General features: G+C 49.2%; 2 protein-coding genes and 1 long non-coding RNA gene across 3 annotated transcripts; 2 read left to right on the top strand and 1 right to left on the bottom strand.

Annotated features, from left to right (window-relative positions):
* Window positions 1-4,868: 4,868 nt before the first annotated feature.
* Window positions 4,869-6,163, top strand: LOC117193714 (protein windbeutel-like). Its single transcript, XM_033398441.1, has 2 exons — window positions 4,869-5,027; window positions 5,093-6,163. The coding sequence occupies exon 2, from the start codon at window positions 5,173-5,175 to the stop codon at window positions 5,956-5,958; it is 786 nt and encodes a 261-aa protein (XP_033254332.1). The 5' UTR covers window positions 4,869-5,027; window positions 5,093-5,172; the 3' UTR covers window positions 5,959-6,163.
* Window positions 6,164-15,071: 8,908 nt separating this feature from the next.
* LOC117192924 lies at window positions 15,072-25,939 on the top strand. The gene is made up of 2 exons (XM_033397656.1): window positions 15,072-15,374; window positions 25,076-25,939. Exons 1-2 carry the CDS (start codon window positions 15,095-15,097, stop codon window positions 25,510-25,512), a joined length of 717 nt encoding a protein of 238 aa, XP_033253547.1. The 5' UTR covers window positions 15,072-15,094; the 3' UTR covers window positions 25,513-25,939.
* On the bottom strand, window positions 24,248-25,077 carry LOC117192925. Its single transcript, XR_004474463.1, has 2 exons — window positions 24,641-25,077; window positions 24,248-24,565 (listed from the first exon to the last, which is right to left on the bottom strand). It is a non-coding gene; the product is annotated as an uncharacterized LOC117192925 (long non-coding RNA).
* Window positions 25,940-27,736: the final 1,797 nt, after the last annotated feature.

Here is a 27,736-nt window from a genome sequence, read left to right as displayed (position 1 = left end):
CATGCCGTCAATTCAGTCAGTCGGTTCACTTGGGCTTTGGGGCGCCTGCGGTTGCCTAGAATTTGCACCTGCATGTTCATGCCAACGCCCCTGCCAATGCCCATGTCCACCCCGGACTGGCCGCCACACACAGGGACACGATAACCGCATTGAGTGCTCTCTGCTCATGCATTTTTAAATGGCCCGCTGGAAAAAATCCTCTTGCGAATATTTCGTTTTTCGTCCATGCAGCTATTGTTTTGACGAGCCTGCTGCATATTACATGTTGTTGTGGTCAGTATAAAAGTTGTGGCAAATTATTGCATCAAGTTGTTGCCATTGTTTTAGTTTTTGTTGTTCTTCGAGTTGTTATTAGTTGAAAGGCCAGCGGGTTTCCGAAGAACCCGAGACGGGAGAAGGATTCACAAAGTAATGGAATATCTAAGTAAGGCCTCAATGTGAACCTGCTGATTCGCTGATTCGATGATTCGCTGATCGTTGATTCAAGCAGCACAGCAAGGGGGTGTCCCCACCCAGCCCTGGCGTCCGTAATCCACAGTTGGTATCGAAATCAGTGCAAAAAATCAAATGCAGACCGGCAATTTCAGGCACTCCGGCGCGACAACGCCAATTAGATTTGATGACGGTTGCGCTTAAATGTTATAAAACAAAAGCGCTGCCCAGGAGGTGGTGGGAGGGCGTTGCGGCGAGGGTGGTGTTATCGTACAAAGCGAAAAAGAATGTTAAGTGAATGCAGTGGGACCGCAAAATGTCATGCGAAATGCGAAGGACCGCCTCCACCCTGCTACCCCCCCCCCCCCCAGAGGTCGGAGCAATCCAATTCTGTTTCATGAAACTGCAATTTGCATGTCTGTCTGGTCATGTTCCCGCTGCCTGTCCGTCCGTCCACGTAGGAAGGCCCTACCCACGTAGCTAAGTAATTGCCTTCGAATGGACTGCATGAAATGGACAAGTTTTTCGAGTCCTCCTCCTTCCTGGGGCACATGCACATTCGGGATTGCGCAACAAGTGGAGGTAATTATTGAAAATATTTGCATGGCAGCTCCCCCGAACCGGGATAGTGCACCCGGGATAGTGAACCCGTTCTGTTCTCCAGTTGTTTGTAAACAAATGCCCAAACTCCCGGACGGAGACGAGGAAATTTCCTAACGCATTGGAAGTCCTTGCGCTCTGAACAAGGACGACGCATGCGCATGCATGCTTTGTAAGTGTTATACGGGGATTTCCCCTGCGAAAATTTACTTCGGGAAATACTTAGTGAGAGGAAATAAGTAAATATTCGAGTGGGTGACGGTGATCCTTACGAGGCTCTAGATATAGCGGCTGACTTTCTCTGAACGTACCAAAAAGAAGCTTTTATTGGAGTACAGTAGTCAATCTCTTTTTAAACTGTAGCCTAGAATGCGGCTGGCCTAATTGACCCCTCACGCCACCCACAACCAGTTAACACATTCCTTTTGGCTAATTAATAGACCATACTCTAATGGAATTTTCCGACAGGCAGGTAAACTGCTCCACTGGTCAATCGGCCAAGAAATCATCATTAGGCCTTTGACAGTATATTTGATTTGGAAGTACGCACATGACGTCCCACAACTCCCTGCACAAATATTGAAACGCCGTAATTAGCGCTGGACACATAATAAGGCATGCAAGTGATTAATTAGTCGAACCGAACATTTCCTGATAAGCAAGAAATCATTTTCATTCCTTTTCAAAAGACTGTCTATATCGACTGTCTTTCGAAATCCCGGCACGCAGATCGCATAAACCTGAAGCCGAATTTGCAATCAAATTCAGAGAACGATAAAGGCTTAACTGGCCACTGGACCACGGGCTGAGCAATTTGGGTGCACAATTTGGGTAATTGGGTGCACAAATATTGAAAAGAAATTTGCGCTAAACGCCTCAAATTGCCAGCGATGATGGCCACACGTATCGAAATGGCAATAAATGCAAATGAAAAGCGATAAACACATATCCCAACAAACGCACAGAAGTCAGGCCTACCTCGGCCAAGCCAACCCTTAGCTCTGACTCTCTCTAGAGACAATTCGTGGCAGAGGGTTATGGTTATAAACAGAACGGGTTAACAAAAACACATTTTCAATAAATACCGATTATTATGAGCCGTCTCCTGCCCCATTCGACCACTTGGACGAGGATTGGACTTTGGCAGTTTCGATTTGGGCATGCGAAATTTTGGACTGGCGCGTGGACTCAGTCGAGTCGGTGGACGGTGGGAGTGGAGGGAACATATGGCTCTTTTCAGGTGGGTCATTCGATGGCCCATTTATGGAATTATGCCACAACATAAAAATTTGATGAGCTTCAGCGTTACAAGTGCTCTGGTCCCTGACTATCGACCATCAGACCATTGAAAACTTAACAACAAAACCAAGAAAAATGTCTACTGTTGGAAATTTTGTGGGCTCTTACGCAAGTTGCGGGCCCCACTCCTTGAACTCCATCTATTTTCTATCCAAATTGTCAGTTGCCTCAAGCATTGCATGTCTTTGGCATACGTGTGCCATGAAAAATTCATGGTCTCCGTTCACTGTAGTCCACATAATTAGACGGGCTGCCAAAAAAGAAAGCAATTTCGAAAGTATGGCATTTTTTGTCAAACTGATAGATACAATATGCTCCATCAGTAGTGGCACCACTCTGCAATTACCCATGGATCCTGCTACTTTACGAATGCGAGTGTATGAAACTGTTCACTTGTCTAGTATACTCCCTCACTTCGTTCGGCAGCGGGTATGCTAATGGGGCACATGTCCAGTCGGGACCTCCCCCTGACAGGGGACGATTAGCTTTTTGTATTGGCTGTTGCCCCGAACCCAATAGATGGAGCCCATAAAAAACAATGCGGCAATCGTTAGATTTCCCCACGAAGATTGCGGCCGTTCCATGTCCTGAATTTTGCGCGCTTATCACTTTAATGTCAGTTGGTCGCCGTGCACCATGTGGGGACAGGGACACCCGTTGGTCGTTTCGCGTAAAGGTCATTGTGTTATTGCCCCAGCCGCAGCCCCAGCCCCATTCACAACCAACGTAATAGCGCACAATTTATATTATTAATGCCTCATATGAGTACGAGTATGAGTGCCCAGCACGGGAAATCCTGAAGGCCCCACGGAGGTCCGCTGAAGGTCCCTCGACTTTGCCCAGTAAGACATACGGTTCTAGCTGTGCCCCCTCCATGAAAACTTTTTATCTATTTTTAAGTCGTTATTACTTTTAAAGCAGCGGGTGTCTTCAAGGAGCCAATCTGAGTTGTGTTTCAATATCTTATTTAGCTAGAGAAAAGGATAGCTTTGACGTATGGCGCTTGCTGGAGGGGTGTTAAAAATAAAAGGCTCGTCACGGCAGCTAATTGACGACAGGGCTGTGTATTGTCCAGTCGCTATCGTAGGCTTCCGGAGGGGGTGTACTTAACAAATTGCTTGGCCCAGTGTTGCATAATGAATGAAGTGCAAAGAGAGAGTTCTCGGAAAACTAAGCACTGAACTGTGTCCACATACTACAACGCCCGAACTTGGACTTCATTTTTCGCGTTGCTAAAGAGGTCACCATATCAAACAGAGTTGGGTCAATAAAGCTCCCACCACCGGGTAATTTTGGATCTTTGTGCGATTGACACGCATGTCAGTCCCCATTATTGGATCTCAACTCCACTCCACTCCGCATTACCATTACCCCGCTCCTGTACTCCATCCCGAAATTGCGCATTGCCAGCAGGTTTTTCTTTGCACCTGAACTGGAGTGACACACCTCCACCCCTAAACCAACTCCTACCCTAACCCCTAACCCCTACCCCTCCCCGTACCAACTGGGGCACACGCCCACCCATCGAAAAAGATAATTTACCAGTCGCCCATATCGATCGTGTGAAGCTCGCAATGCTTTTCCTTACCAAATTGCGTGCCGTGATGTTCAATTTTCCGTACAGTGGACAAACGAAACCGCAAATGGAAAAACTAAACCAACTATTCTAGATACTCCAGCAAGGAGGCGGGACAGCAGTAGGTGGAGCGAGCGCGAGTGGGCGGGGGCGGGGCGGTCGGAGGGTATCCGACATGTCTGCCGCACACATGAATTATTAATCGACAATTGCCGAAAATGTCCATTAACCATCTGGGGGTAGGAGAAGGAGGCCACGAAAATTTCAATTGCTGACTAATGAAAATTATTGCAAACGGGGTTAGTTTTTCCATCCACATGCAGGTGTTTTCATTTCTTTACCTTTTTATACCCTTGCACGAGGCGAACAGTTTGCTGCGTATTTACAACCATATAATCTCTTTTTGGGTCCTTACGAACTGATGCTACCGAGCAATATCCGAATTTCAGAGCATGTTGCACATTATTTAGGATGTTTTAGGTTATCCGTTTACATCAGGAAATTGGCAATTAATGTTGATCGACAGTTCTTCCGGTTCTGAGATGCTAGGTCCTTCGCGGATCTGGCTCTGATTAGCTGGGATATGGGCCCATGAACTTGTGGCAAAGCCGATCGACAGTCTGCATAATCCCGATCCTGGAAAGTGGGTCCTTCGCCGATCCGGCCATATTTGCCCGAGACAGGGTATATGGGCATCGGTCTCTCAAAATTGACCCTATTTTCAATGGCAAATGACCATTTTCGAGCACTCCCTCCTATACTGGCATTAAATGGCCTATATCTAATTACCCTGGCTCACTGGCACGCTCTATTGGCCAAATGATCAGTTTTGTTGTAATGAGTTTTTTATCAGCATCAAAGTTAGTGTCAAATTTTGAATGACAATTATTTCTAGATTTGTGTGGAGCACTCAAAAGCAACGGGCAAACGCAGAGTATCCGGCATTACAGCATAAATCTCCCTAAGAGCAATAGCAATACAGACACCAAAGCAGCTCAACCAACACGAAGAGTTGGCCAACAGAGAGTAGGCCGGTTTTGAGTGAGTGTAAGAGAGAGAGAACTGTTTCGTGTCATTCAACTCAATCGAGAACCAGAAGTCGCCGCTAAGAGCCGCACAGGTGAGCGAATCGTAGGGCCTCTCTCCTCGTGGCTATAGCAACTAAACAATATCTGTTGAGCGCAGCGGGTCGGCAGAAGAAAGGTCAAGTTCACACTATATTCTGGCACAAGAAGTCTCTTCTGCACATACAAAACACGAATACAATGATGAGGATACTGGTGACACTGCTGCTGGCGGCGATTCTGGCGCGGCATGCTACGTGGGCAATCTCGTGTGCCGGCTGCGTGGACTTGGACGAAATCAACTTTCAGAATACCGTCGAGCGCTTTCCGTATGCCGTGGTCAAGTTTGACATTGCGTTCCCGTACGGGGAGAAGCACGAGGCATTCGCTGCCTTCTCCAAGGCAGCCCACAAGGTAACTGGAGAGCTGCTGGTGGCCACTGTCGGAATCAAGGACTATGGCGAACTGGAGAACAAGGCTCTGGGTGAGCGATTCGAGATCGACGACAAGAAGTTCCCGGCCATACTACTCTTTAAGGGCAGCGTGGAGCAGTACATTTGGTTCCCCAGCCACTTGGATGTGACACTCGACAACCTGAAGGCCTTTGTCAGCAGTAACACCCCGCTGTATATCGGTCGCGAGGGTTGTCTGAAAGAGTTCAACGATGCCATTAAAAACTACGCAAACCTACCGGACGATGCTCAGCTTAGCTTGATTGAGGAGCTGGAGACCCAGCAGGAGAAGCTCTCCAAGCCGGAGGAGAAACTGAGTGGCAAATATTACGTGTTGTACATGCGGAAGATCAACGCGAATGGATACGATTTCCTCGAAGAGGAGACTAAGCGACTGCTGCGGCTCAAGGCCGGCAAAGTGACTGCCGCCAAGAAGCTGGAGCTGCAGCAAAAGCTGAATATTCTGGAGGCCTTTCGCGTCCACAACCTAACCAAAGCAGCGCCCAAAAAGGAGTCATCCAAGGAGGATCTGTGAGCCGCCAGTACCCCATGTACCTTCTGTAAAAACATAACAACATTTTAGTGATCTTCAAGTACACTCATTCTATTGAATCAGATTTGTATGTACATTAAAGCTTAGTTTAAACATATCTGCGTCACTTAAGTGTTTTCAACTACGATTACACTACGCAACACCAAATTCAAAATTTGAAATAAAAAATACCGCTAAAAATTATCAATTTAAAAGCTTAATATTTTCCATACGGTAAGCTGAAGCTACAAAGTTCTTGGGTCCGATTTATAGCTGCATATATCAGCTTTTCAGAACTGCAATGTTCAATAAAACCAGATGCACGATACTTAAATTATGTAGAAACATAAACATAACTACCACTGAAAAAAATTTTAAAAATAACAGTTTTTGAAAATGTTTTCAAATTAACCTTACCATAGAAAAAGATCAATTTTGTTGCCTAGTGTAATTATTGCTATTGGAAATGTCAACTTTACATGTCTTCGATATCTTATGTATTTTTAAATGTATCATCGGCAACTAAATGTTGGGTGACGCCAGTAGAAATATCGCCCGGCCAATTCTCGAACTAAGACCGGATAGCATTTTTCAAAGCATATTTTTGGGTGAAGAAATTAAATTAAAAAATTTACAAGGCTAAAAAAAGCAGAAGCAGCAAAAAAATGGCTGCACGGGCCATGCAGTTTCTCGAAAGATCGCATGTGGCCAGCGGGAAAGATTGGGTGGGGGGAAAGAGGGCTGAGAGGGGAGCCGCTGTTTTTTCTCTTCTCCGTTGTTTACTGTTTCTGGTGGCGCTGTGTCATGGGTGCGAGTGTATGTGTGGCTGTATCTGCCTGGGGCCATGGCTGTGTTTGTGCGTTTTTATCGCTCATTTTCACTTTAATATAATTTGTTGTTGGTGCTGCTGTTGCAATCTCTTGGAGTTTGCTTTTTTGTGCACGCTGTTGGTGCGGCCAAATTTATTTTTGTTGTTGCTGTTGCTGTTGAAGTTGCCGTTGCCGCTGATGGAGGCAGACAGCAGCAATAAACGCACTAAAAAGATCTTGTTGTTGCCGTAGTCATTTTGTTTTTGTATTTTGTATGCGAAAGTCAATGAACTTTTTCGGTGTCTACGCATTTTTCGGCTAGATATTGTTGTTTGCGATAACCATTTGGGTGCACTCTGCTGTCCGTCGCAACGAATACAGATACACACGCAAAGAAATGGGCATGGGGAAAGTATCTGGAGATACTGGAGAAGTTGACTATCAGTGGCAAGTCGATCTGAAGATAGCGCATTCAATGAAAAGTCGCAGCCAGCGCCCGCTTTTACCAATGGTCGCCCTTTTTTAAGTTTTTCCCAGATAAGCAACCTTTGACCCGCAGCTCTGCCAATTGGCAATCGCCGAAATAAAAAAGCGGAAAACTCAATTGGAAAAACGGCAATCCCATTTTCTGCTGGTGCTCGCGAAAGTATTTTCACACACTCCCAACCGCAGAACGAACATAGACTCTAGTTCGGATTCCCACTCCTATTCCCGCTCTACACCATCCACGAAGTAGACTGGAGGAGGGGCAGATGATGCAAATGTTTGCCTTTCAACGCAAGTGCATCCGTCGGCCAGAATCAATCAATCGCTTGCAATCAAAGACAACCCTTTCTCTGCCATGGGAAATTGGGAAAACATTGAAAGCAGATCGCCCACGCAGACATAACCAAGCGCAGAAATTTGAACCCTTCTCCTTCTCACTCTCCCTCTCCACCTCCTGCTGCTGATCTGAATGCACATTCATTCACTTGCAGCGGAGTGCGCAGTTGTATATTTAAGAAATTGTTAGAATGTGCAGACAGGATAATCAGGAGCTGCAATCTGGAGCAAACCCGATCTCCCAAACCCAAAAAATCGGGCAAGGAAAAATTGAGAAATTTATTGTCGCCGGCGACGCCCTGAGCCAACTCCAAAAGTCATCATCAAACGTAATGTTGCAGGTCGCCATTGCCAGGCCAAGTCCATATGATCTCCATCTGCATCATCCGGGGACTACCTGCTGTGAGATTTACGTTTATGCATTTCATTTTGTCGTTTTGTTCATTTATTTTCGATCGTTTTTTGGCCATAAAACAGGTTCCGTCTCGACGATCTTCTTTATCTCCCGCTGCAGATCGCTGCACATTTATGCAGCCCATTTCCACTACCAGTGCCAGTGCCAGTCCAGTCCCAAATACATTTCGATTCCAAACTCCATCTCTCGCTCAAACCCAATCTCCCTCCGCGATTCAACACGCCTACAAGTTGTCAACCCATAAAGACGCGCAGGCACTACTCCGTATCAATTGCGGCCCTCGATCGAATGGTTAGCGCAAGGGTAAGGGTAAGGGTTCGTCGGGGTCAGTCCGAGGCAAATGCATAAATTGTGTAATCCCCCAGCTAGCGCGATACGAAATCTGGTCGGCTGCCTCTGACTTGGATTATGATGCTGACTGGGTTTCAGCAAAGAAAAACATTTTCACGACTCTCTCCTGACTTTTTTGTTGTTCCTATTGCTGTTATTTTTTTTTTTGCGGCACCGGGACCAAACCGGCACAGGTAGCCCGTTCAAAACCCGATTTTCTTCATCTTTAGGTTCTTTAGGTTTTTGAAAAATGTTTCATTTTGAGGTTTTTGCTTTCCTCCAACCTTCTTTGATTGCATTTTGTGGCAGCTTGAGCGCAGCTTCAGCCTGGTCTCATGGCTTAATTGGTGGACTAGACCTCTTAGATGACGGAGGTAGAGGCATGGCCAGCGTCTTGGTCGATTGGCGTTCTGGGCCGCCAGCGTCAATGGCCATGGCCATCGCACCGCATGCAGATAGATACCTTTGCCAGAGTCAATGACTTGTGAGGCATTTTCGTGGGCACCCAGCACCCAAGAAACGCTTGACAGATGTATTCACGAACGTGTACCATGAGAGAGGCAGGAAAAGGCTTTGGGATTGGCGTTCTCATGTGAAGGGAGCGAAGTGCAAACCGCCATAACCGAACAGAGCCGAACCAATGGAGTATTGATTATTGATTCATGAGAGATCCGATAACACCAGCACAGATTTGATGTTGACAAGCCACAAAAGCCGGAAGGTAAACCATGTCAGTGAACCCTTCCCACCAGTCCAACCCTTCCCCGCCAGGAGCTCCAAGGAACGCCTGTACGGGGCCTGTGCCCGCTGACCCTCATTTTCCGAGGACCTTTAATTAATGTGAAATAATTGGCAGAAATTTGTTTGCAGTTTAATTGTCCGACTTTCACCATTCACACTGCCCTCGCTCCCTCCGTATCTCAGCGCAGCTCTAGGCCATTTCCAATTTAATGTTTTCTTTATTGACAAAGATGCGGGCGGGCGCAGGCGCAAGCGCAACCCGTGTAACGAACCTAAAAGGTTTCGATACAATCCGTCCACCGACCTATAATGAGCGCATCGCACCGCACCCCACAACCAGCGCCCCCTCCGCAAGCAACCAACGATTGACACGCGCCGTCTTCATAACGCTGACCAAACACACCAGGTCACGCGGACTTCCCCCACTCCAGACCAAGCAACCGGCCAGGCGCAGTCTTCCGGGTTCATCGACTACAAAACGATGACACCGCGGAAGCCCACGACAAGCCCCCAACGGCAAACCCGCCAGCTCGCCAAAAACGCGAAGAGACAGAACCAGGTCAACCCACGATCGCCAGAACGGCGAAGTGCACCCCGATGCGGAAGTGCACTTTCGAACCCGCTGACACAACACCCATTGGCGTATAAATAGACGCCGACTGAAACCAGAAAGGGACTTACGCAGAAACCCGGCTCACAGTACGGTCGTGGTACCAGGACTTACGCAGAAACCCGGCTCAGAGTACGGACGCGGTACCTGAGCAACTTACGCAGAGACTCGACCCGGAGTACAGACGCGGTACCCGGAACTCACCAGAAGACATCGGCGCACAATTTAAAATAAGTTCATTTAAACCGCTAAGAAATACAATAAAGTGTCAAATTATTAAAGTAAAAACACCCGATTGCGTAAGTTCACCCCAATTAGCCGAGGCACCGACTCCACCCCACTCCACGTCCACGTGCACCATTCGATACACAACGCCAGCAACGCCCGCCCAAGCCCCGATCCATCTACTCTACGATAGGCCACCCCTGGCGTCTCCTTTGAAGTTCCATCCATTTCTACAAATTTCTTGTGGATTGACCCCTGGACGGGACTGAGCTTACCTCAGCCTGAAATAGGTCCATCACAAGTGGCGCCCGAGTAGGGACCCAAGGGAACGTCAGCGAGGGTTTGTGGAATAAAGAAGAACAAAAGAAAACGACTCAAAGAAAACTCCGACCTCGCGCAATATCAACGGCAAGAGTTGCGCAACGAGCAGACGAAAGCGCGACACAGCGACAGAGAAACGGGAACCGTGCCGTCACCCCGAGAAGAAATTCGAAGCGTCGGCCGCGAAGCTCGACATAGTGCCCTAGTGAAGGAAAAGCACAGGCCTAGCGAAACAGCCAACTCGAGTAACAATCGAAGCGATGGAATCCCATACAGAGGAACAGCCCAGTGGGTATTACCCTGGAGAATACGTCGCCAACCCAGGGGTGAGTACCGGCTGGATACACAAACGCCGCCGAAAAGAGCTGGAGTCCTTCGCGGAGGAATTCGGATTCAGCCGCGGGGGTAACGTGGAAGATTTGCGGAGAAGTTTCGCCGAACTAGTCGCCGAACTAGTCGCCGGGCCCCTCGAACACGATGCCTGGGTCAGGTTGGCAGAGCTCGAGCGGCAGTACGCCCGATCGCCAGGACGAGCCAGATCGCCCCAGCCCGACATCTCAGCACTAACAGAGAAGCGAAAGACGGGATCCACACGCAGCCTACAAGTTCCAGGAGTCATGGAGGGCAAAGCCAGCACCTCACCGACATCGATAACCGCCGAATATCTACCGAAGCCCCCGCGGTAGGAAATGGCCCCACAGACGGTCATTACTACAGTCACGCCGCACAGATGGCGGAACGGATCCGAAAGTGGGGAATCCAGTTCGACGGGCAGGACGACCCACTGTCGTTCGTCGAACTACTGGAAGAGCGTGCCCTCTCGTACGGGGTAGACATGAACTACGTGCCGCGAGCCATGGCAGAGCTCCTCACCGACCGAGCCAACCGTTGGTTCCGCACCAGCCGACTCCAGAGCGCCTCTTGGGCCGATTTCCGCCAGGAATTCCTAGCCTTTTTCCTGCCTCCCCGGTACTTCGAGCAATTGGAAGACCAGATCAGGGACCGCAAACAAGCGGTGGGCGAACCATTCAAGGACTTCGTCATCGAGCTCCGGTTGCTCATGCACCACGCCGGGTACGACGAAGCCAAGGAACTTAGCCGGATCTATGACAACACCCTCCCGGCGTACCAGCTGTACGTGCGAAGGCACGAACTGAGAAGTCTGACGCAATTAACAAGATTGGCCACAGAGTTCGAGAGTATCCAGGAACGAAACGTACCAGCGACCCTCATCCCCCCTCGATGACGCGGCCAACGGCACAACAAAACGAAAGCGGGACGAATCGGGCCCAATCCCGAAAACCTCACTGGAATACCTCGGAACCCGCAAGGAAGCCGCACCAGGCCGGCGCTCCAGCACAGTAAACGGCACATCGAATGATCACCACACCCATCGCCAACCCACACGCAGCCTGTCGACGCTGCGGAGAAGCTGGACATGTTTCTCGCGACTGCACCAACCCGTCGATCCTCTTCCTCAGACAACCAACTAAGAAACCCGCTACAAGAACGCGACGGCCGGATAATGGCGAGAGTGACCATCGGAGGACGGCGCGCGGAAGCCACGGTCGACACCGGGGCGTCCCGAAGCTTCATCAACGCCGACCTCGCCCGCAAACTCGGCCGCGACAACGACCTGCGAGCCGCCTGCGTCCCGATACGCCTAGCCGACGGCTCAGCTCGCGAGATAACTCAGATCTTGCTAGCGCGCGTCAAACTAGACGAACAAGAGATACAGATGCCACTCTTGGTACTCCCCAATATGGTAGAGCAAGCCATCATAGGGATGGATTTCCTGTGCGCCATTGAAACCACAATACAATGTGGCGCCACTCACCTCCATCTCCAAGGCTCTCAACGCCCCATCCCAAACACGCCGACGATCACCGCTAGCCAAGTACACGCCCCCGGAGCCACGAACTCGAGACCTCCGCCGCAGATGAATTCCCCGCCACGACACGAGACAAGAGCACAAGGAACACAGAACCCACGGCCATGACGAAGCACACTAGCCCCAGGCCCACTCCGAGAAAACCAAAACTAAGCAAAGCCACGAAGAAAGCGAGCCGGTCTCCCGAGGGCACCGACGCGGTTCCACCAACTAAGGGAAAGGAACCCAGGACGCCCCTCCAGAAGACAACCCGGCCCCAGCAACGACAGCCGCCACGCAGCAGCCAGGCGCTCGAGGTACCACCTCCGTTCGCCACCCTGGCCCACGAACGCGTCGACACCGCCCTCGACGCGAAAACGACCCCTCCGACACCGACCGACCCGCTACGCCCGCGTCCTCTCAGGCAGGAACCGGGAAAGGCGATCACTGCCACACGAGGCACCCATCGGAACCCCGACGCACCTGGAGCCGACGCACCATCGATCGTCCCCGACATCATGGAACGCCTCCCGGGCAACACCTCGTACGGCGCCGGCATGCGGCCCAGCACCACGCCTGGAGCCATGTCGGTGAACCTCACCGCCCAAACTAGCCGTCGGTCAAACGCTACGACCGCCATCGGGACCCGCACGTTCGTACGTCACGCAGAGTACAACGTCGCGCAAGCACACCCCAGGACACACACGAGCCCCCTACTCATGATCGAGGCACCCACCATCGTCGCCAGCATAAGCGAATACACTCGCGAAGTCGAACCACAAAGCGCATTCGACACAACAATCCTCCCCGAGAACCCCGACCACACTGACGACCCAGGAATCAACGACCCACCCGAGGACGATTCGGAACGAATCTCCGACCCATGGCCTCCCGACATCGCGCCGAAAATACGGAAATTCCTAGACGAGGAACTGCCAACACTCGGTGGCATCCGAGGGACGACGGGCCTAACGGAACACACTATCGTCATGAGGGACAACCGACCCATAAAACAACGGTACTACCCGAAAAATCCAGCCATGCGGCGGATCATCGATGAACAGGTCGACCAACTAATAGCCGAGGACCTAATCGATCCATCCCGGAGCCCCCACAGCGCGCCAATCGTCCTGGTCCGCAAAAAGGACGGGAGATGGCGCATGTGTGTAGATTATCGACAGCTAAACGAGCGTTCCATCCCGGACGCGTACCCGCTACCCAGGATCAACTACATACTAGAGCGACTCCGAAATTCCCACTTCATCACGACCCTCGACCTGAAAAACGGGTATTGGCAGATACCAATGGCCCGCGACAGCCGGGAAGCCACGGCATTCACGATACCCGGCCGAGAATTATACCAATGGAAAGTAATGCCTTTCGGTTTACACTCCGCGGGAGCCACGTTTCAACGGACCCTCGACGCCGTTATCGGCGCTGACATGGAACCATTCGCGTTCGCATATCTCGACGACATCGTCATCGTCGGGAAAAGCTTCCAGGAGCACCTGAACAACGTAAAAGAAGTTTTCGCACGACTGCGAAAGGCAAACCTACGGGTCAACACGGACAAGTGTGCCTTCTTCCAGCGCCGGATAAAATACCTGGGCCACATGATCAGCGAAGAAGGTATCCACACGGACCCAGACAAAATCGCAACCGTAAAGGATCTGAGGCCGCCGACCAACCTGAAGGAGCTACGACAATACGTAGGCATGGCCGGGTGGTACCGCAGATTCGTCCCAAACTTTGCCACCGTAGTCCAACCAATGTAACTGCTGCTGAAGAAAGGGAAAGCATGGACATGGGGTCAAGAACAACAAGATGCCTTCGACGAGCTGAAAACACTGCTCACCACCGCACCGGTACTCGCCTGCCCAGACTTTAACGTCAAATTTTCCCTGCAGACGGACGCAAGCAACCTTGGAGTAGGCGCGGTCCTCACCCAAGAGATCGAAGGGAAAGAGCGGGTCATTGCATACGTCAGTCGACGCCTCAACAAGGCAGAAGAAAACTACTCGGCCACCGACAAGGAATGCCTCGCCGTCATCTGGGCGATCCGAAAACTGCGATGCTATCTCGAAGGCTACCGATTCGAAGTCATAACCGATAATCTCGCACTAAAGTGGCTGAATACCCTCGAGAGCCCTTACGGGAGAGTAGCAAGATGGGCGCTCGAGCTACAGCAATACCAATACGACGTGCACTATCGGGCCGGCAACCAGAACGTAGTCGCAGACGCACTGTCAAGACAACCACTGGAGACCCTCTCCCGCATTGAGGAAGACGACACACCATGCACCTGGCTTAAACAAAGGATCCAACAAGTCCAAGACGAACCCCAGAAGTACCCGGACTACACGCACGAAAACGGGCAGCTATACCGCTACCTAGGACACGGAGCCGACGACGACGACCACATACCGTGGAAACTATGCGTGCCCAAAAACGGCCGGACGAGAGTACTCCGCAAATGCCATGACGAACCAACGGCAGGACACCTTGGCGTCCGGAAAACCATCCTGAGGACAACACAACGATACTACTGGCCAGGACTACACAGAGACGTGCGACGGTACGTACAGGGCTGCGTAAGCTGTCAGAAGTTCAAAGCCACGCAGCGCAAGGCCGTGGGCAGGATGCTCACACGTAAAGCCGAAGAACCCTTCGCCACCCTGTGTGCCGACTTCGTCGGACCATTACCACGGTCCAAGCACGGGAAAACCATCTTACTGGTATTCTTCGACACTTTCTCCAAGTGGGTCGAACTGGTACCTCTCAAGAAAGCGACAACAGCGAATCTCGAACGAGCCTTCAGAGAACGAATACTGAGCAGCTTCGGCGTACCGAAACTATTCGTCTGCGACAACGGAACCCAGTTCACCAGCCGATTGTTTAGAACATTCATGCAAAGCGCGGGCGTGTAGCTGCAACACACGGCCCCATATTGCCCCCAGGAAAACCAGACGGAGAGAGCCAATCGGACTGTGAAAACGATGATCGCCCAGTTCGTCGACGACCACCAGAACACATGGGACGAGCTCCTACCCGAGATGACATTGGCGATCAACTCCAGCGTCTCCGAGACGACCGGATTCAGCCCTGCCTTCCTCCTGCAAGGAAGAGAGGCCCGACTCCCCGGCGCCCTCTACGACGAAGTCACACCCGGGACAGGGAGTACGCCAGAGACGGCCACCAGCAAAGCGACGAGGCTGAAAGAAGTATTCGCCATCGTCCGGAACAACATCCAGAGAGCCAGTCAAGAACAAGGGAGACATTGTCACGTGCAACCACGATGTAGGCGAGATGGTCCTCTCAGCTTGAAGCGGCACGCTGTCAATTTTCCGGCTACTGGCTCGTCGGCCACGAGTGTGGTGTTCTTGTTTATTTGCTCCTAAGCTGAGGCCTACCCTATTATTATTCTACATTTAATGCGTGTCAATAAGCCATATGAAACCGGACGGAAAGCACAACACCTAAAACGAAAGACAATAACTGCACTGGTGAACGGACAACGAAAAGAATTCCTCAGCTGTTCATGAGGAGTGATGTTCGCCCACCCTACCTTGGTCTTGCTGTGCCCGATACCACATAATTTGTTACAAGACCCCTTATATTATGCGAGACCTACAGGGGCTTGCTGCAGGAGATCAAACACTATTTCTTCTACTCAGACATTATAAACGTTTATATATTTCTAATGACTAAAATTAGTGATCCCCAGTAATTTAATGTTCTCATTTGCCCTTCCCGAGTATTGGCTACGACTTAATTTTAAATAATTTGCGTAAAGTACTGTAAATAAATAAGAAGCTTAGGCTAGATATGAGAGAGAACAGATGATTTGAATAGGAGTGAAAAGAAAAGAAATGTAAGAAAATTTTATGTGAGCAATTGCTGGCATAGCGATCCACCAAAAGAGAAGGTGTAATGTACGAGAGGCGTAGGGAAAAGAATCAAGAGGTGACTTTCTGATGCCCTCTCTTTTCAACCCACTAATTGGGTGCGCTCCCGTGGCGAACTTTCATATTTTTATATATTTTTCGAACTTTCATATACATATTTTATTTATTCAATTGAACGACTTACAGGAACCTCCATCGACGAAGCGCTTCCGATTTGGGCCCCTGAAAAGTATAAAAAAAGAACACACACAATTCGCACACACAAAAAAATTGAGATGACGACCGAGTGGCTCAGGCAGATCGAGTTAATTTTAACGGTGATTGCCTGTCTCTTTTCTTCCCGTCCCTCACGCCGCCTTACATTCCTCTGCGCTCAGTCTTGCATTCCTATGTGCAGATTAGCGGCGCTTGTCGGGCACCGGTATGTGGGGGCTCGCCCGCAGCGCAAAGTTAGGTGGAGAGAGATAGATAGGGATAGAGAGCTAAAGAAGCCTAAATGAGAGGGAGAATAAAATAACTCGGGTATTGATGCTTAGAGCATCTGACTACGATCCGTTATTTGTTTCTCATATTTGATTCTTTTTTTTTTTTTTTTTTTATTGTTATTTTGGGCGGGGCTGGCCTTCTATGAGAAATTTTCTAACTCGATCTGCCACTATTTGTCGCCACTGAAGAACACTTTTTTTTCTTTGCCTCCTCCCATGCGCACGGGGTATGGACGCATACGCGGAGCGATGAACAAGCCGACGCGGCTGCCGTCTGCCGGGCACTAGTTGGCCTCTCCTCTCTGGCTCGCCGAACTGCTCCAAGGCGACGACCCAAAGCTCCGGCGAATTTCTACGAATTTCAGCTGGCGGTCGTGGAAGACGAGCCTCCTCCAATTTAAGACCTATGGAAATTTGCACCCACAGAACACCTTTATACTCTTTCGCTAGGCTGTCTTTTTTTTTATTCCACAACTTACCCAAACGGGTGACCCGTCGAAAGGGTGTATCGAAGAGGTTTCACTAATCACCGTCTCACTTCCTGGCTACTTTTCACTAGTTATTGTATTTATATGGTTTTTCTCTTTTTCCTTTCTTTGAATATTCAACTACGGCTGACACTATAGAGGACACTTGGAGAACAAAATCCAATGCTGTCGACCAGGCTTGGAATCCCGCAATGGCGTCCAATGCCATCTATTTATAGCCGTTTATCTTGTCCGACTTCGACTTCGAACTCGCTCTCCTTTCGACGAGGAAGTCTGACCTGGCTCTGACCCACTCTTTGATCCCAGGCCCTCTTTGCCGACTGTTAAAGAGAGTTTGTCTTGCCTCTCGTTAGACGGTGCCTAATTTTCGGCGGACCCCAAAAACCCTAGGCCTCCTCACAGCAGCTACAAGCCTCACCGTACAACTCCCCCCTGCCAAGATCAGACTTGGGGTGCAGAAGGCTCACAAGGATGAACCGCTTGTAGCTGTTATTGGCGGATATCTTTCCCCGTGGTATTTCCCAATGCTTCGGCCCTGCAAATCTTCCAACTCATAAAGCGAATTTCCTAGCTTTCTCCGAACTCTAGCCTTTACGAAGGCGTGCCCAAGCTTAGCGTTGTATCCAGCTTGGAAGTTGCTTTGTTTAAAATTCCTTCTATAAACTTCCTGCCCAACCTGGTATACTGTCTCTCTTGATCTTAGATTATACTGCTTTTCATTACGTGCATTTTGCTTATCCATTACTTCACGTGCTTTCTTCCTGACCAACTCCAAGGAATCCTCTCTTGTAAAAGCTGTCTTCCAACATCTCTAGTGATCTCAGCAGAGAGTAAGTGCCACCAGAAGTGATCATCTGCTGACCAAACACCATGTAGTATGGCGTAGCGCCTACTCCCGAGTGGATGGACGATCTCAGCGCGCAACAAATGCTGCTTAAATTCTCGTCCCAATCTTTTTGATCCGGACGCACATACGCTCTCATGGCGGCAATCACTGAGCGATTGACTCTCTCGGAGGCATTTGCCTGTGGCGCGTGTACCGCTGTCAAGGTATGTGAGATACGGTGGCTTTTTAAAAGGCTTTGGAATTTTTCAGCCCTGAATTGGGATCCATTGTCGGACACTATGGTTTCGGGCACCCCGAAAGTATGAAAGTGATCCTCCCGCAAGTATTTGATAATTACATCAGCTGTCAGCTTCTTAACGGCTTTGAGGAAAACAAATTTAGAATAATGGTCTAACACGATAAAAATAGCGACGTGACCACTTCGTGACCTAGGATATGGACCAAGAAAATCAATGTATAGTCGCTGAAAGAATCTTTGTGATTCGGCCGGCTTTCCCATGGGTGGCCGCAAGGTAAAGTTTGGCGCCTTTGTGGTCTTACACTCACTGCAATTGTTCACATAAGCTTTGACATCGTTAACCAATCCTGGCCAAAAGTAGTACCTACGGACGCGCTCCAAGGTCTTGTGAATACCCCCATGCGAGGCTAACGGATCATCATGTGACTGTTTTAAGATCTCGCCGATCAATTCCTTAGGCACCCATAATTTCCAAGCAAACGAGTCATGAAGTAAGTCGCCATTCGCATGCTCAGCTCTCCGGTAAACTAAGTTGTCGACCACTTTTACGTCTGGCAATCGTTCCTGGTTGCTCTTTACCCGCTGCACCAATTCAAGATACCCTACCGCTCTGAAGTGAGGAGAATCTAGATCCACCAGGAGCCCATTACTCTTGTCTATTGCTGCGATCTCATCCTGGTGAACCCTTGACAATGCATCTGGGACTATGTTCTGGGTTCCCCTTCGGTGCTCGATGCTAAATCGGAAACCTTGCAATTTTAGTGCCCATCGAGCTAACCTCGAGTGCAGATCATTTTGGGACATCAACCACTTCAGTGAGGCATGATCCGTTATCACGGTGAATTGATGACCTTCGACATAAGCTCTGAACTTTTTAATGCACACTAAGGCCGCCAGGCACTCTAGCTCGGTCACTGTATAATTGCGCTGGGCTTTATTCAGCTTTTTAGACACGAAAGCTATCGGCATCTCATCCCCTTCTTCCGTCTTTTGGACTAGTACCCCCCCTACTCCCGTATTGCTCGCGTCGCAATGTATATAGAAGGGCTTTCCAAAGTCAGGACTTCTTAAAACTGGCGCCTTGCACAGCGTTTCTTTCAATTTTTCAAAGGCCTCTATTCCATCCTGGGACATGACGAATTTTTTTTTTTGTTTTAGCAAGTCTGTTAGAGGGGCGGATAGTGAAGCAAAATCATGTATAAATTTCCTATACCACCCGGCCATTCCAAGGAAGCTCCTTAGGGCTCGGAGAGTTCTTGGGAGCGGAAACTTAGTAATGGCGGAAATCTTTTCCGGGTCTGTTTTAATGCCGCCTTCGCCAATTACGTGACCTAGATATTTTACGGATCTCCTACAGAATCTGCTCTTCTCTATATTTATGGTCAGCCCTGCGTGACGAATGTGTTCTGCCACCGAACGCAGTACCTCAAGATGCGAGGGAAATGTGTCTGAAATGACCAGCAGGTCATCTAAGTAGACAAAAACTTGATTTCGGAGAGCGGCGGGTATTACCTTATCCATGAGTCTGGACATGGTTTGTGAGGCGTTGCATAAACCAAACGGCATGACCTTGTATTGGTACAACGGCCTCCCTGGTATGGTGAACGCAGTCTTGTCTCTCGACGCCACCTCCAAAGGTATTTGCCAAAATGCATCTTTCAAGTCCAGGCTAGTTACATATTCTGCCTTGGGCAATCTACTCAAGATGCCAACAATCTGGGGCAACGGGTACGCATCTTTTTCTGTCACCGCGTTTACTTTTCGACTGTCCAGACAAAGACGAGCTTTCCCAGGCTTTTGGACCAGTACCACCGGAGAAGACCAAGCGCTTCCTGACTCCTCAATCACCCCTAATTTTAGCATCCTATCAACTTCCCCGTACAGCAATTTCTCAACAGCCGGTGAGACTGAGAAATGTCTCTGCTTTACGGGCTTCGCATCCCCCACATCGATGGTATGACAAAGCATATCTGTTCTTCCCAGACCCGACACAGCGAAGGATGGAAATAGGGAAATAACCTGGTTTAACGCCGCCTCCTGAGCAGACGTAAGTGTATGAACATCAGAACTCTCGCAAATTTCGGAAATCTTCCATTCGGACGGTAATAATTCAAAAAGGGACCAAAAATCAATACCTAAATATAAATCTTGACTTAAATTAGGAATTATGAATAGCTCTATGTTTTTAGACTCCCCACGGTACTCTATCTTAGTTGTCAACTTTCCTACTATTTGATGCTTCTTTCCATCAGCCGTAAAAGCATTGGACGACACCAATTTAAATGGTTTCTTACTGCATACTACCTCCTTTGCCAATTGACCACCCACGCAACTCATTCCGGCGCCGGTATCTAGCAATCCTACTACGGTTCTATCCAGTAACTTGACTTCGGCATAAGGCCTCTTATCTCCCTCCTTTTTCCTTATCTCATTAATACATTTGAGAGAATTAAAATGGGCCTTGATCCTACGTGCATTTCTAGTTAGTCTCCTTGACTTAACAATTTCCACTGGAGGTTCTAACTTCTTACCCTCTATCAACTTCATATGCCATCCCACTATCGGTGGTTCCGCCTCCCCAAAATCCCGAGAAGGCTCTCCTTGCGTTTCGCCACTTGCTACATCTAGTCCTGTTTCGCCGACCCCCTCTGCGGAACACTGGTCAGCCGACGAGACTCTGCCGTGTTCTCCTTGGTGTTTTTTTGACATTTTTTGCAAGATGGCTTATACGTGTTTGGCGCTCCGCAGCCAAAGCAGAATATTTTCCGTTTAGCTACGCAGTCGTGGTAACGGTGCCCTTCTTTTCGACAATTCCAACACACCAAGGATAAAGCTGCTATCTCCTCCCCAAACTCCGATTCCGAGAATTCTTCCGCATCCTCTCCCAAGGCTTCGTCCACTAGCTCCCAGATTTGCTTTCGAAATGGAGCAGGTTTTTGATAGCCATGAGTCCGACGCACCTCTTCCATAAAACATTCTCGCCTCCGACATATATCCCGTAGTGCTTCTATTGAGTCTATTTTTTGATTCAGGATTTCATGTTGTATTTCCGGCCGCAAGTTTCGGCGAACGATCTCGACCAAAGTTTTATGAGAAAGAGGCTGCTCTAACCTGTCAGTGAGCTTTTGGATTGCGTCAAAAAATACCTCGAAAGTCTCTTTTTCTCTTTGTTTCCTATCGCGAATCATCTGTCTAATGTCTACGTCCGTCCGGGAATCTCTGAACTGCTTCCTCAACGCTTCACACAGATCCATCCACCGCACTGAGCCAGCTGTCTTGTGATACCTCCAATAAAAATCAGATGCTTTCCCTTCAAACAGAGTGTTTGCATTGCTGCACAACAGCATAAAGTTCCCTTCCAACGTTTGATGGGTAAGGGCCTCTACTCGGTATATAAATGAATCCACGCTTATGGAGTCTGAGGCTCCCGAAAAGCGAAGCTTCCAATTATTCATTATATGACCCACCTTGTCAGGTCTCTGAGCTAAATCAGATGCTGCTGATCTAGAGAGCGAAGTCCGAAGTGGAGGTGTGTAAACTGCGCCCTGGTTCCCCTCGGGAATTTCTAGCAATTGATCCAAAGAAGCGTTCATATTCAGGCTCCCTACTGACGGCTGCGGAATTTGCGCATTAGAAGCTAGACGAGCTTCTACAGTGGTACTTATCATTTGAGACATCTTCTCCGTCAGGTGGATAAGTAATTCATTCTGCATACCCCTAATAGCCGCCCTGATCTCCCTAGACACTTGATTTGAATTAGCCGCTTGATTTGAAGTAGACGCTTGACTTGAAATAGACGCTTGACCCTCCGACCCTGCTTGGGATTGCTTACTGCCTCCCGCGAGAACTGACTTTGTCTGCTGTCTAGTCTTGCCAGGCACCAGAGGAGGCTGACCAGCCGTTGGGGCACTACAAACCGCATTGCAAACTGGACAGGTTGTTTGTGTCTTAAGGTATGTTCGCATGCATGTTTTATGGAATTCATGCTGACAAGGAGTTCTATAAACATCTTCGGGGGCCATTGTGACTTTGCACAGCCTGCAACAGATTGCTGAGGCGCTTGCCCCTTCATCATCAGACCGATCCAAGCCCATCTTTCTTCTTATAGGTGTTTACTAAAAAAACTATCTGCTTAACTCGTAAAGGTTATGTATGTTTTCTTATATATATATAATAAGGAAATTTAAAAGTGAAATGAAATTTGAATATTAATTAAACAAAAAACTTTCAACTCAACAGTTTCAAATAAAAAAATAATACAAAAAAATTCTAATGGTTTGATCTCCCAGCTAGCCTGGCTCCCTGCAGAGCCTCTCTTAATTGTCCGAATTATTTCACCAAGTACAGCTAAAGAGGAAAATACTTTCTGGCAAGTTAGAACACCTAGGCCGTGGGCAGTGGTAATTCTAAATTCTGCGCACCTGCGTCCAACAGCGCTTATAGAAGCAGTGATCCAAACTGCCAAACAAAGATAAGACAAAGCAAACTGAGGCACTTAATGAAATGATCCGTGGTCAGGAGTGCACTTAAGCTAAATGCATCACCAGTGAATCCAAGACGGTTCAGTTTTCCCTTGGTCCCTCAGGCATAAAGTTGAGTAGCACTTACAGCGCAGACTGAAATGACATGGACAACAGATAGCTTCTTAAAGCTATTCTAGTAGTATTCCTATTAATCACGACAATCAGGCTATTTGTACAGAAATAAGTCAAACTCACTCAGAACCCTTAGAATCGTGGCCCGGAAACATACCCTGGGGCTTAGTTTTCTATCGGTGTTCCAAAGATCCGTAAGAGAACTGAATGAAAGCGGAAATGATTTGCGTTTCTTTGTCTTCAATAAAGACATCGAACAGTCGATGGAAGGAAAATTTTAAAAGTGAAGGTTTGTTTTAGGTCATTGTTCGTGAACCACACCCCTAAGTACAAATTGTAATAATTCCCACCTAACAGTGAGGCCCCACGTTGGGCGCCAAAAATAATAATAAATGTCACGTGCAACCACGATGTAGGCGAGATGGTCCTCTCAGCTTGAAGCGGCACGCTGTCAATTTTCCGGCTACTGGCTCGTCGGCCACGAGTGTGGTGTTCTTGTTTATTTGCTCCTAAGCTGAGGCCTACCCTATTATTATTCTACATTTAATGCGTGTCAATAAGCCATATGAAACCGGACGGAAAGCACAACACCTAAAACGAAAGACAATAACTGCACTGGTGAACGGACAACGAAAAGAATTCCTCAGCTGTTCATGAGGAGTGATGTTCGCCCACCCTACCTTGGTCTTGCTGTGCCCGATACCACATAATTTGTTACAAGACCCCTTATATTATGCGAGACCTACAGGGGCTTGCTGCAGGAGATCAAACACTATTTCTTCTACTCAGACATTATAAACGTTTATATATTTCTAATGACTAAAATTAGTGATCCCCAGTAATTTAATGTTCTCATTTGCCCTTCCCGAGTATTGGCTACGACTTAATTTTAAATAATTTGCGTAAAGTACTGTAAATAAATAAGAAGCTTAGGCTAGATATGAGAGAGAACAGATGATTTGAATAGGAGTGAAAAGAAAAGAAATGTAAGAAAATTTTATGTGAGCAATTGCTGGCATAGCGATCCACCAAAAGAGAAGGTGTAATGTACGAGAGGCGTAGGGAAAAGAATCAAGAGGTGACTTTCTGATGCCCTCTCTTTTCAACCCACTAATTGGGTGCGCTCCCGTGGCGAACTTTCATATTTTTATATATTTTTCGAACTTTCATATACATATTTTATTTATTCAATTGAACGACTTACAGGAACCTCCATCGACGAAGCGCTTCCGATTTGGGCCCCTGAAAAGTATAAAAAAAGAACACACACAATTCGCACACACAAAAAAATTGAGATGACGACCGAGTGGCTCAGGCAGATCGAGTTAATTTTAACGGTGATTGCCTGTCTCTTTTCTTCCCGTCCCTCACGCCGCCTTACATTCCTCTGCGCTCAGTCTTGCATTCCTATGTGCAGATTAGCGGCGCTTGTCGGGCACCGGTATGTGGGGGCTCGCCCGCAGCGCAAAGTTAGGTGGAGAGAGATAGATAGGGATAGAGAGCTAAAGAAGCCTAAATGAGAGGGAGAATAAAATAACTCGGGTATTGATGCTTAGAGCATCTGACTACGATCCGTTATTTGTTTCTCATATTTGATTCTTTTTTTTTTTTTTTTGTTATTGTTATTTTGGGCGGGGCTGGCCTTCTATGAGAAATTTTCTAACTCGATCTGCCACTATTTGTCGCCACTGAAGAACACTTTTTTTTCTTTGCCTCCTCCCATGCGCACGGGGTATGGACGCATACGCGGAGCGATGAACAAGCCGACGCGGCTGCCGTCTGCCGGGCACTAGTTGGCCTCTCCTCTCTGGCTCGCCGAACTGCTCCAAGGCGACGACCCAAAGCTCCGGCGAATTTCTACGAATTTCAGCTGGCGGTCGTGGAAGACGAGCCTCCTCCAATTTAAGACCTATGGAAATTTGCACCCACAGAACACCTTTATACTCTTTCGCTAGGCTGTCTTTTTTTTTATTCCACAACTTACCCAAACGGGTGACCCGTCGAAAGGGTGTATCGAAGAGGTTTCACTAATCACCGTCTCACTTCCTGGCTACTTTTCACTAGTTATTGTATTTATATGGTTTTTCTCTTTTTCCTTTCTTTGAATATTCAACTACGGCTGACACTATAGAGGACACTTGGAGAACAAAATCCAATGCTGTCGACCAGGCTTGGAATCCCGCAATGGCGTCCAATGCCATCTATTTATAGCCGTTTATCTTGTCCGACTTCGACTTCGAACTCGCTCTCGTTTCGACGAGGAAGTCTGACATGGCTCTGACCCACTCTTTGATCCCAGGCCCTCTTTGCCGACTGTTAAAGAGAGTTTGTCTTGCCTCTCGTTAGACGGTGCCTAATTTTCGGCGGACCCCAAAAACCCTAGGCCTCCTCACAGCAGCTACAAGCCTCACCGTACAACATTACAACCTCCGCCGGCGACTATGGCGCCCCGCCATCGGATCACTGGTACTACTACGCCAACACCACCTCTCAAACGCCGTCGAGGGCTTTGCGGCAAAGCTAGCCCCGAAGTTCGACGGCCCCTACCGGGTCAAGAGTTTTCCATCACCAAACATCGCCAAATTACAACACCGCGAAAGCCGGAAACACAAAACCGCAAATATCAACGACCTGAGGGAGTTCCACGATCACGAGTCCGAAGAACCCACCGACCTACTCGAGAATGCTGACATCGACGAAGAAAGCAACGAGACCTCAACCCGACGCCCCAACCACGGCACCGCTGAGTCAGCAAAACCCGGGACACCCGACAAAAGACAGCACCGGCAAAAACGAGCCCGATGGCGTAATACCGCCGAGAATGCAAGCGCAGCGAACCGCGCGACCACCAATTAATCGAACAGCGCTGACGCCAGCGAGAGAAGTAACGTAAAGCTCACGACCGCGCGCCCCACAAATCCGCTGACGAAGCGAAGAGAACGAGGAAACCCCAATGCAGACCACAGAAGAAACCACAAGAGCCCGACCCGCGAGTCCTCGTAACTCTCGCCGGGGAAGAAAGGGGAGGGTGTAACGAACCTAAAAGGTTTCGATACAATCCGTCCACCGACCTATAATGAGCGCATCGCACCGCACCCCACAACCAGCGCCCCCTCCGCAAGCAACCAACGATTGACACGCGCCGTGTTCATAACGCTGACCAAACACACCAGGTCACGCGGACTTCCCCCACTCCAGACCAAGCAACCGGCCAGGCGCAGTCTTCCGGGTTCATCGACTACAAAACGATGACACCGCGGAAGCCCACGACAAGCACCCAACGGCAAACCCGACAGCTCGCCAAAAACGCGAAGAGACAGAACCAGGTCAACCCACGATCGCCAGAACGGCGAAGTGCACCCCGATGCGGAAGTGCACTTTCGAACCCGCTGACACAACACCCATTGGCGTATAAATAGACGCCGACTGAAACCAGAAAGGGACTTACGCAGAGACCCGGCTCACAGTACGGTCGTGGTACCAGGACTTACGCAGAAACCCGGCTCAGAGTACGGACGCGGTACCTGAGCAACTTACGCAGAGACTCGACCCGGAGTACAGACGCGGTACCCGGAACTCACCAGAAGACATCGGCGCACAATTTAAAATAAGTTAATTTAAACCGCTAAGAAATACAATAAAGTGTCAAATTATTAAAGTAAAAACACCCGATTGCGTAAGTTCACCCCAATTAGCCGAGGCCACCGACTCCACCCCACTCCACGTCAACGTACACCATTCGATACACAACGCCAGCAACGCCCGCCCAAGCCCCGATCCATCTACTCTACGATAGGCCACCCCCGACGTCTCCTTTGAAGTTCCATCCATTTCTACATATTTCTTGTGGATTGACCCCTGGACGGGACTGAGCTTACCTCAGCCTGAAATAGGTCCATCACAAGTGGAAGAAACCAATGAAACAGCAACCCGACGCCCCGACCGCGGCACCGCAGAGTCAGCAGAACCCGGGGCCCCCGGCCAAGAGAGACAACGTCAGCGAAACACCGACCGGCGGCGCGACGCCAACAACAACGCGAGCACAACAAACCCCTCGACAACGAAGTAAACAGACCCGCTGACGAGGCAAGGGAAGAGATGATCGCAAGTCGGCGGCGACCCCAAAACGCACCCCCGGCGCAATACGGAAGAGAGAAGAAAAGCTTGCTCCGCAAATACGGACCCTGCCGAACGGCTTAAATAGCCGCAACTCTGGCTCCCATCAATCAGTGCAATCTCGCCAGAAGAAGGCGAAGCCATCCGAGCCAACAATCCACAGTCAAAGACTCGCCCAACGCACCCGAACCAACAGCCGCACTGAGACACTCCGTCCCATCCAAATATCACCCAACGAAGAAAAACATCAAAACCATGAACGCCCTACTGACACTCCTCGCCCTCACGGTCTCCGCCCAAGCGTCGGTCAAGCTGAACGACTATTCCACGGCGAACTATATCCCGATTGTCGACGGCGACGTCGTCATCTGGGACAGGACCGGATACTTGAGCCACACCACAAACGTTACATCCTACGAAGAATACGCCGACCGGACCCAGCAAACCATCGAGGAACTCAAGGTGAACAGGATGGCCCAGGTAATATCCGCCGACTTAGGACGCATCAGGGACCTGGTCGCCACCCTGCGAATCCACCACCGGGAAACACGAAGCATTAACATACTCGGGACCGCGCTGAAAGTAGTAGCCGGGACTCCCGACTTCGACGACTGGGAGCAGGTGAAATTCAAGCAGAACCAACTGGTAGACGCCAACAACAGGCAGATCGAGATCAACTCGAAGATTCAGACCCGACTAAACGAGATGACCGGGCTAATGAACCACATCGCAAAATCGAACGATGCAGAGGACAGCCTGCTGGCAGAGAGCATCGTAGCTAAAAACCGAATCGTTATCACCGACTTAGAGAACCTCATCCTGGGACTGACACTAGCCAAGATCAAGATGGTGAGCCCAACCCTCCTCGCCGGCACCGACATCAAAGAACTGAACGAGCAACACTTCGCCAATATAAGCTTGGTGGAACTCCTAGAATTTTCCAACGTCAGCGTCTTCCAGAACG

This window comes from Drosophila miranda (assembly GCF_003369915.1).
Source record: "Drosophila miranda strain MSH22 chromosome Y unlocalized genomic scaffold, D.miranda_PacBio2.1 Contig_Y2_pilon, whole genome shotgun sequence".
Lineage (NCBI taxonomy): Eukaryota > Metazoa > Arthropoda > Insecta > Diptera > Drosophilidae > Drosophila > Drosophila miranda.
Note: the sequence above shows the minus strand (reverse complement) of the source record. Positions and strands in the feature narration are given on the sequence as shown.

What these genes read in the sequence shown, in the direction of transcription:
- LOC117193714 (XM_033398441.1), top strand. Translation starts at nt 5,173, where the DNA reads ATGATGAGGATACTGGTGACACTGCTGCTGGCGGCGATTCTGGCGCGG.
- LOC117192924 (XM_033397656.1), top strand. Translation starts at nt 15,095, where the DNA reads ATGATCGCCCAGTTCGTCGACGACCACCAGAACACATGGGACGAGCTC. An exon ending in CAGTCAAGAACAAGGGAGAC is followed by an intron (nt 15,375 to 25,075) that starts ATTGTCACGTGC and finishes TCACCGTACAAC; the next exon opens with ATTACAACCTCCGCCGGCGA.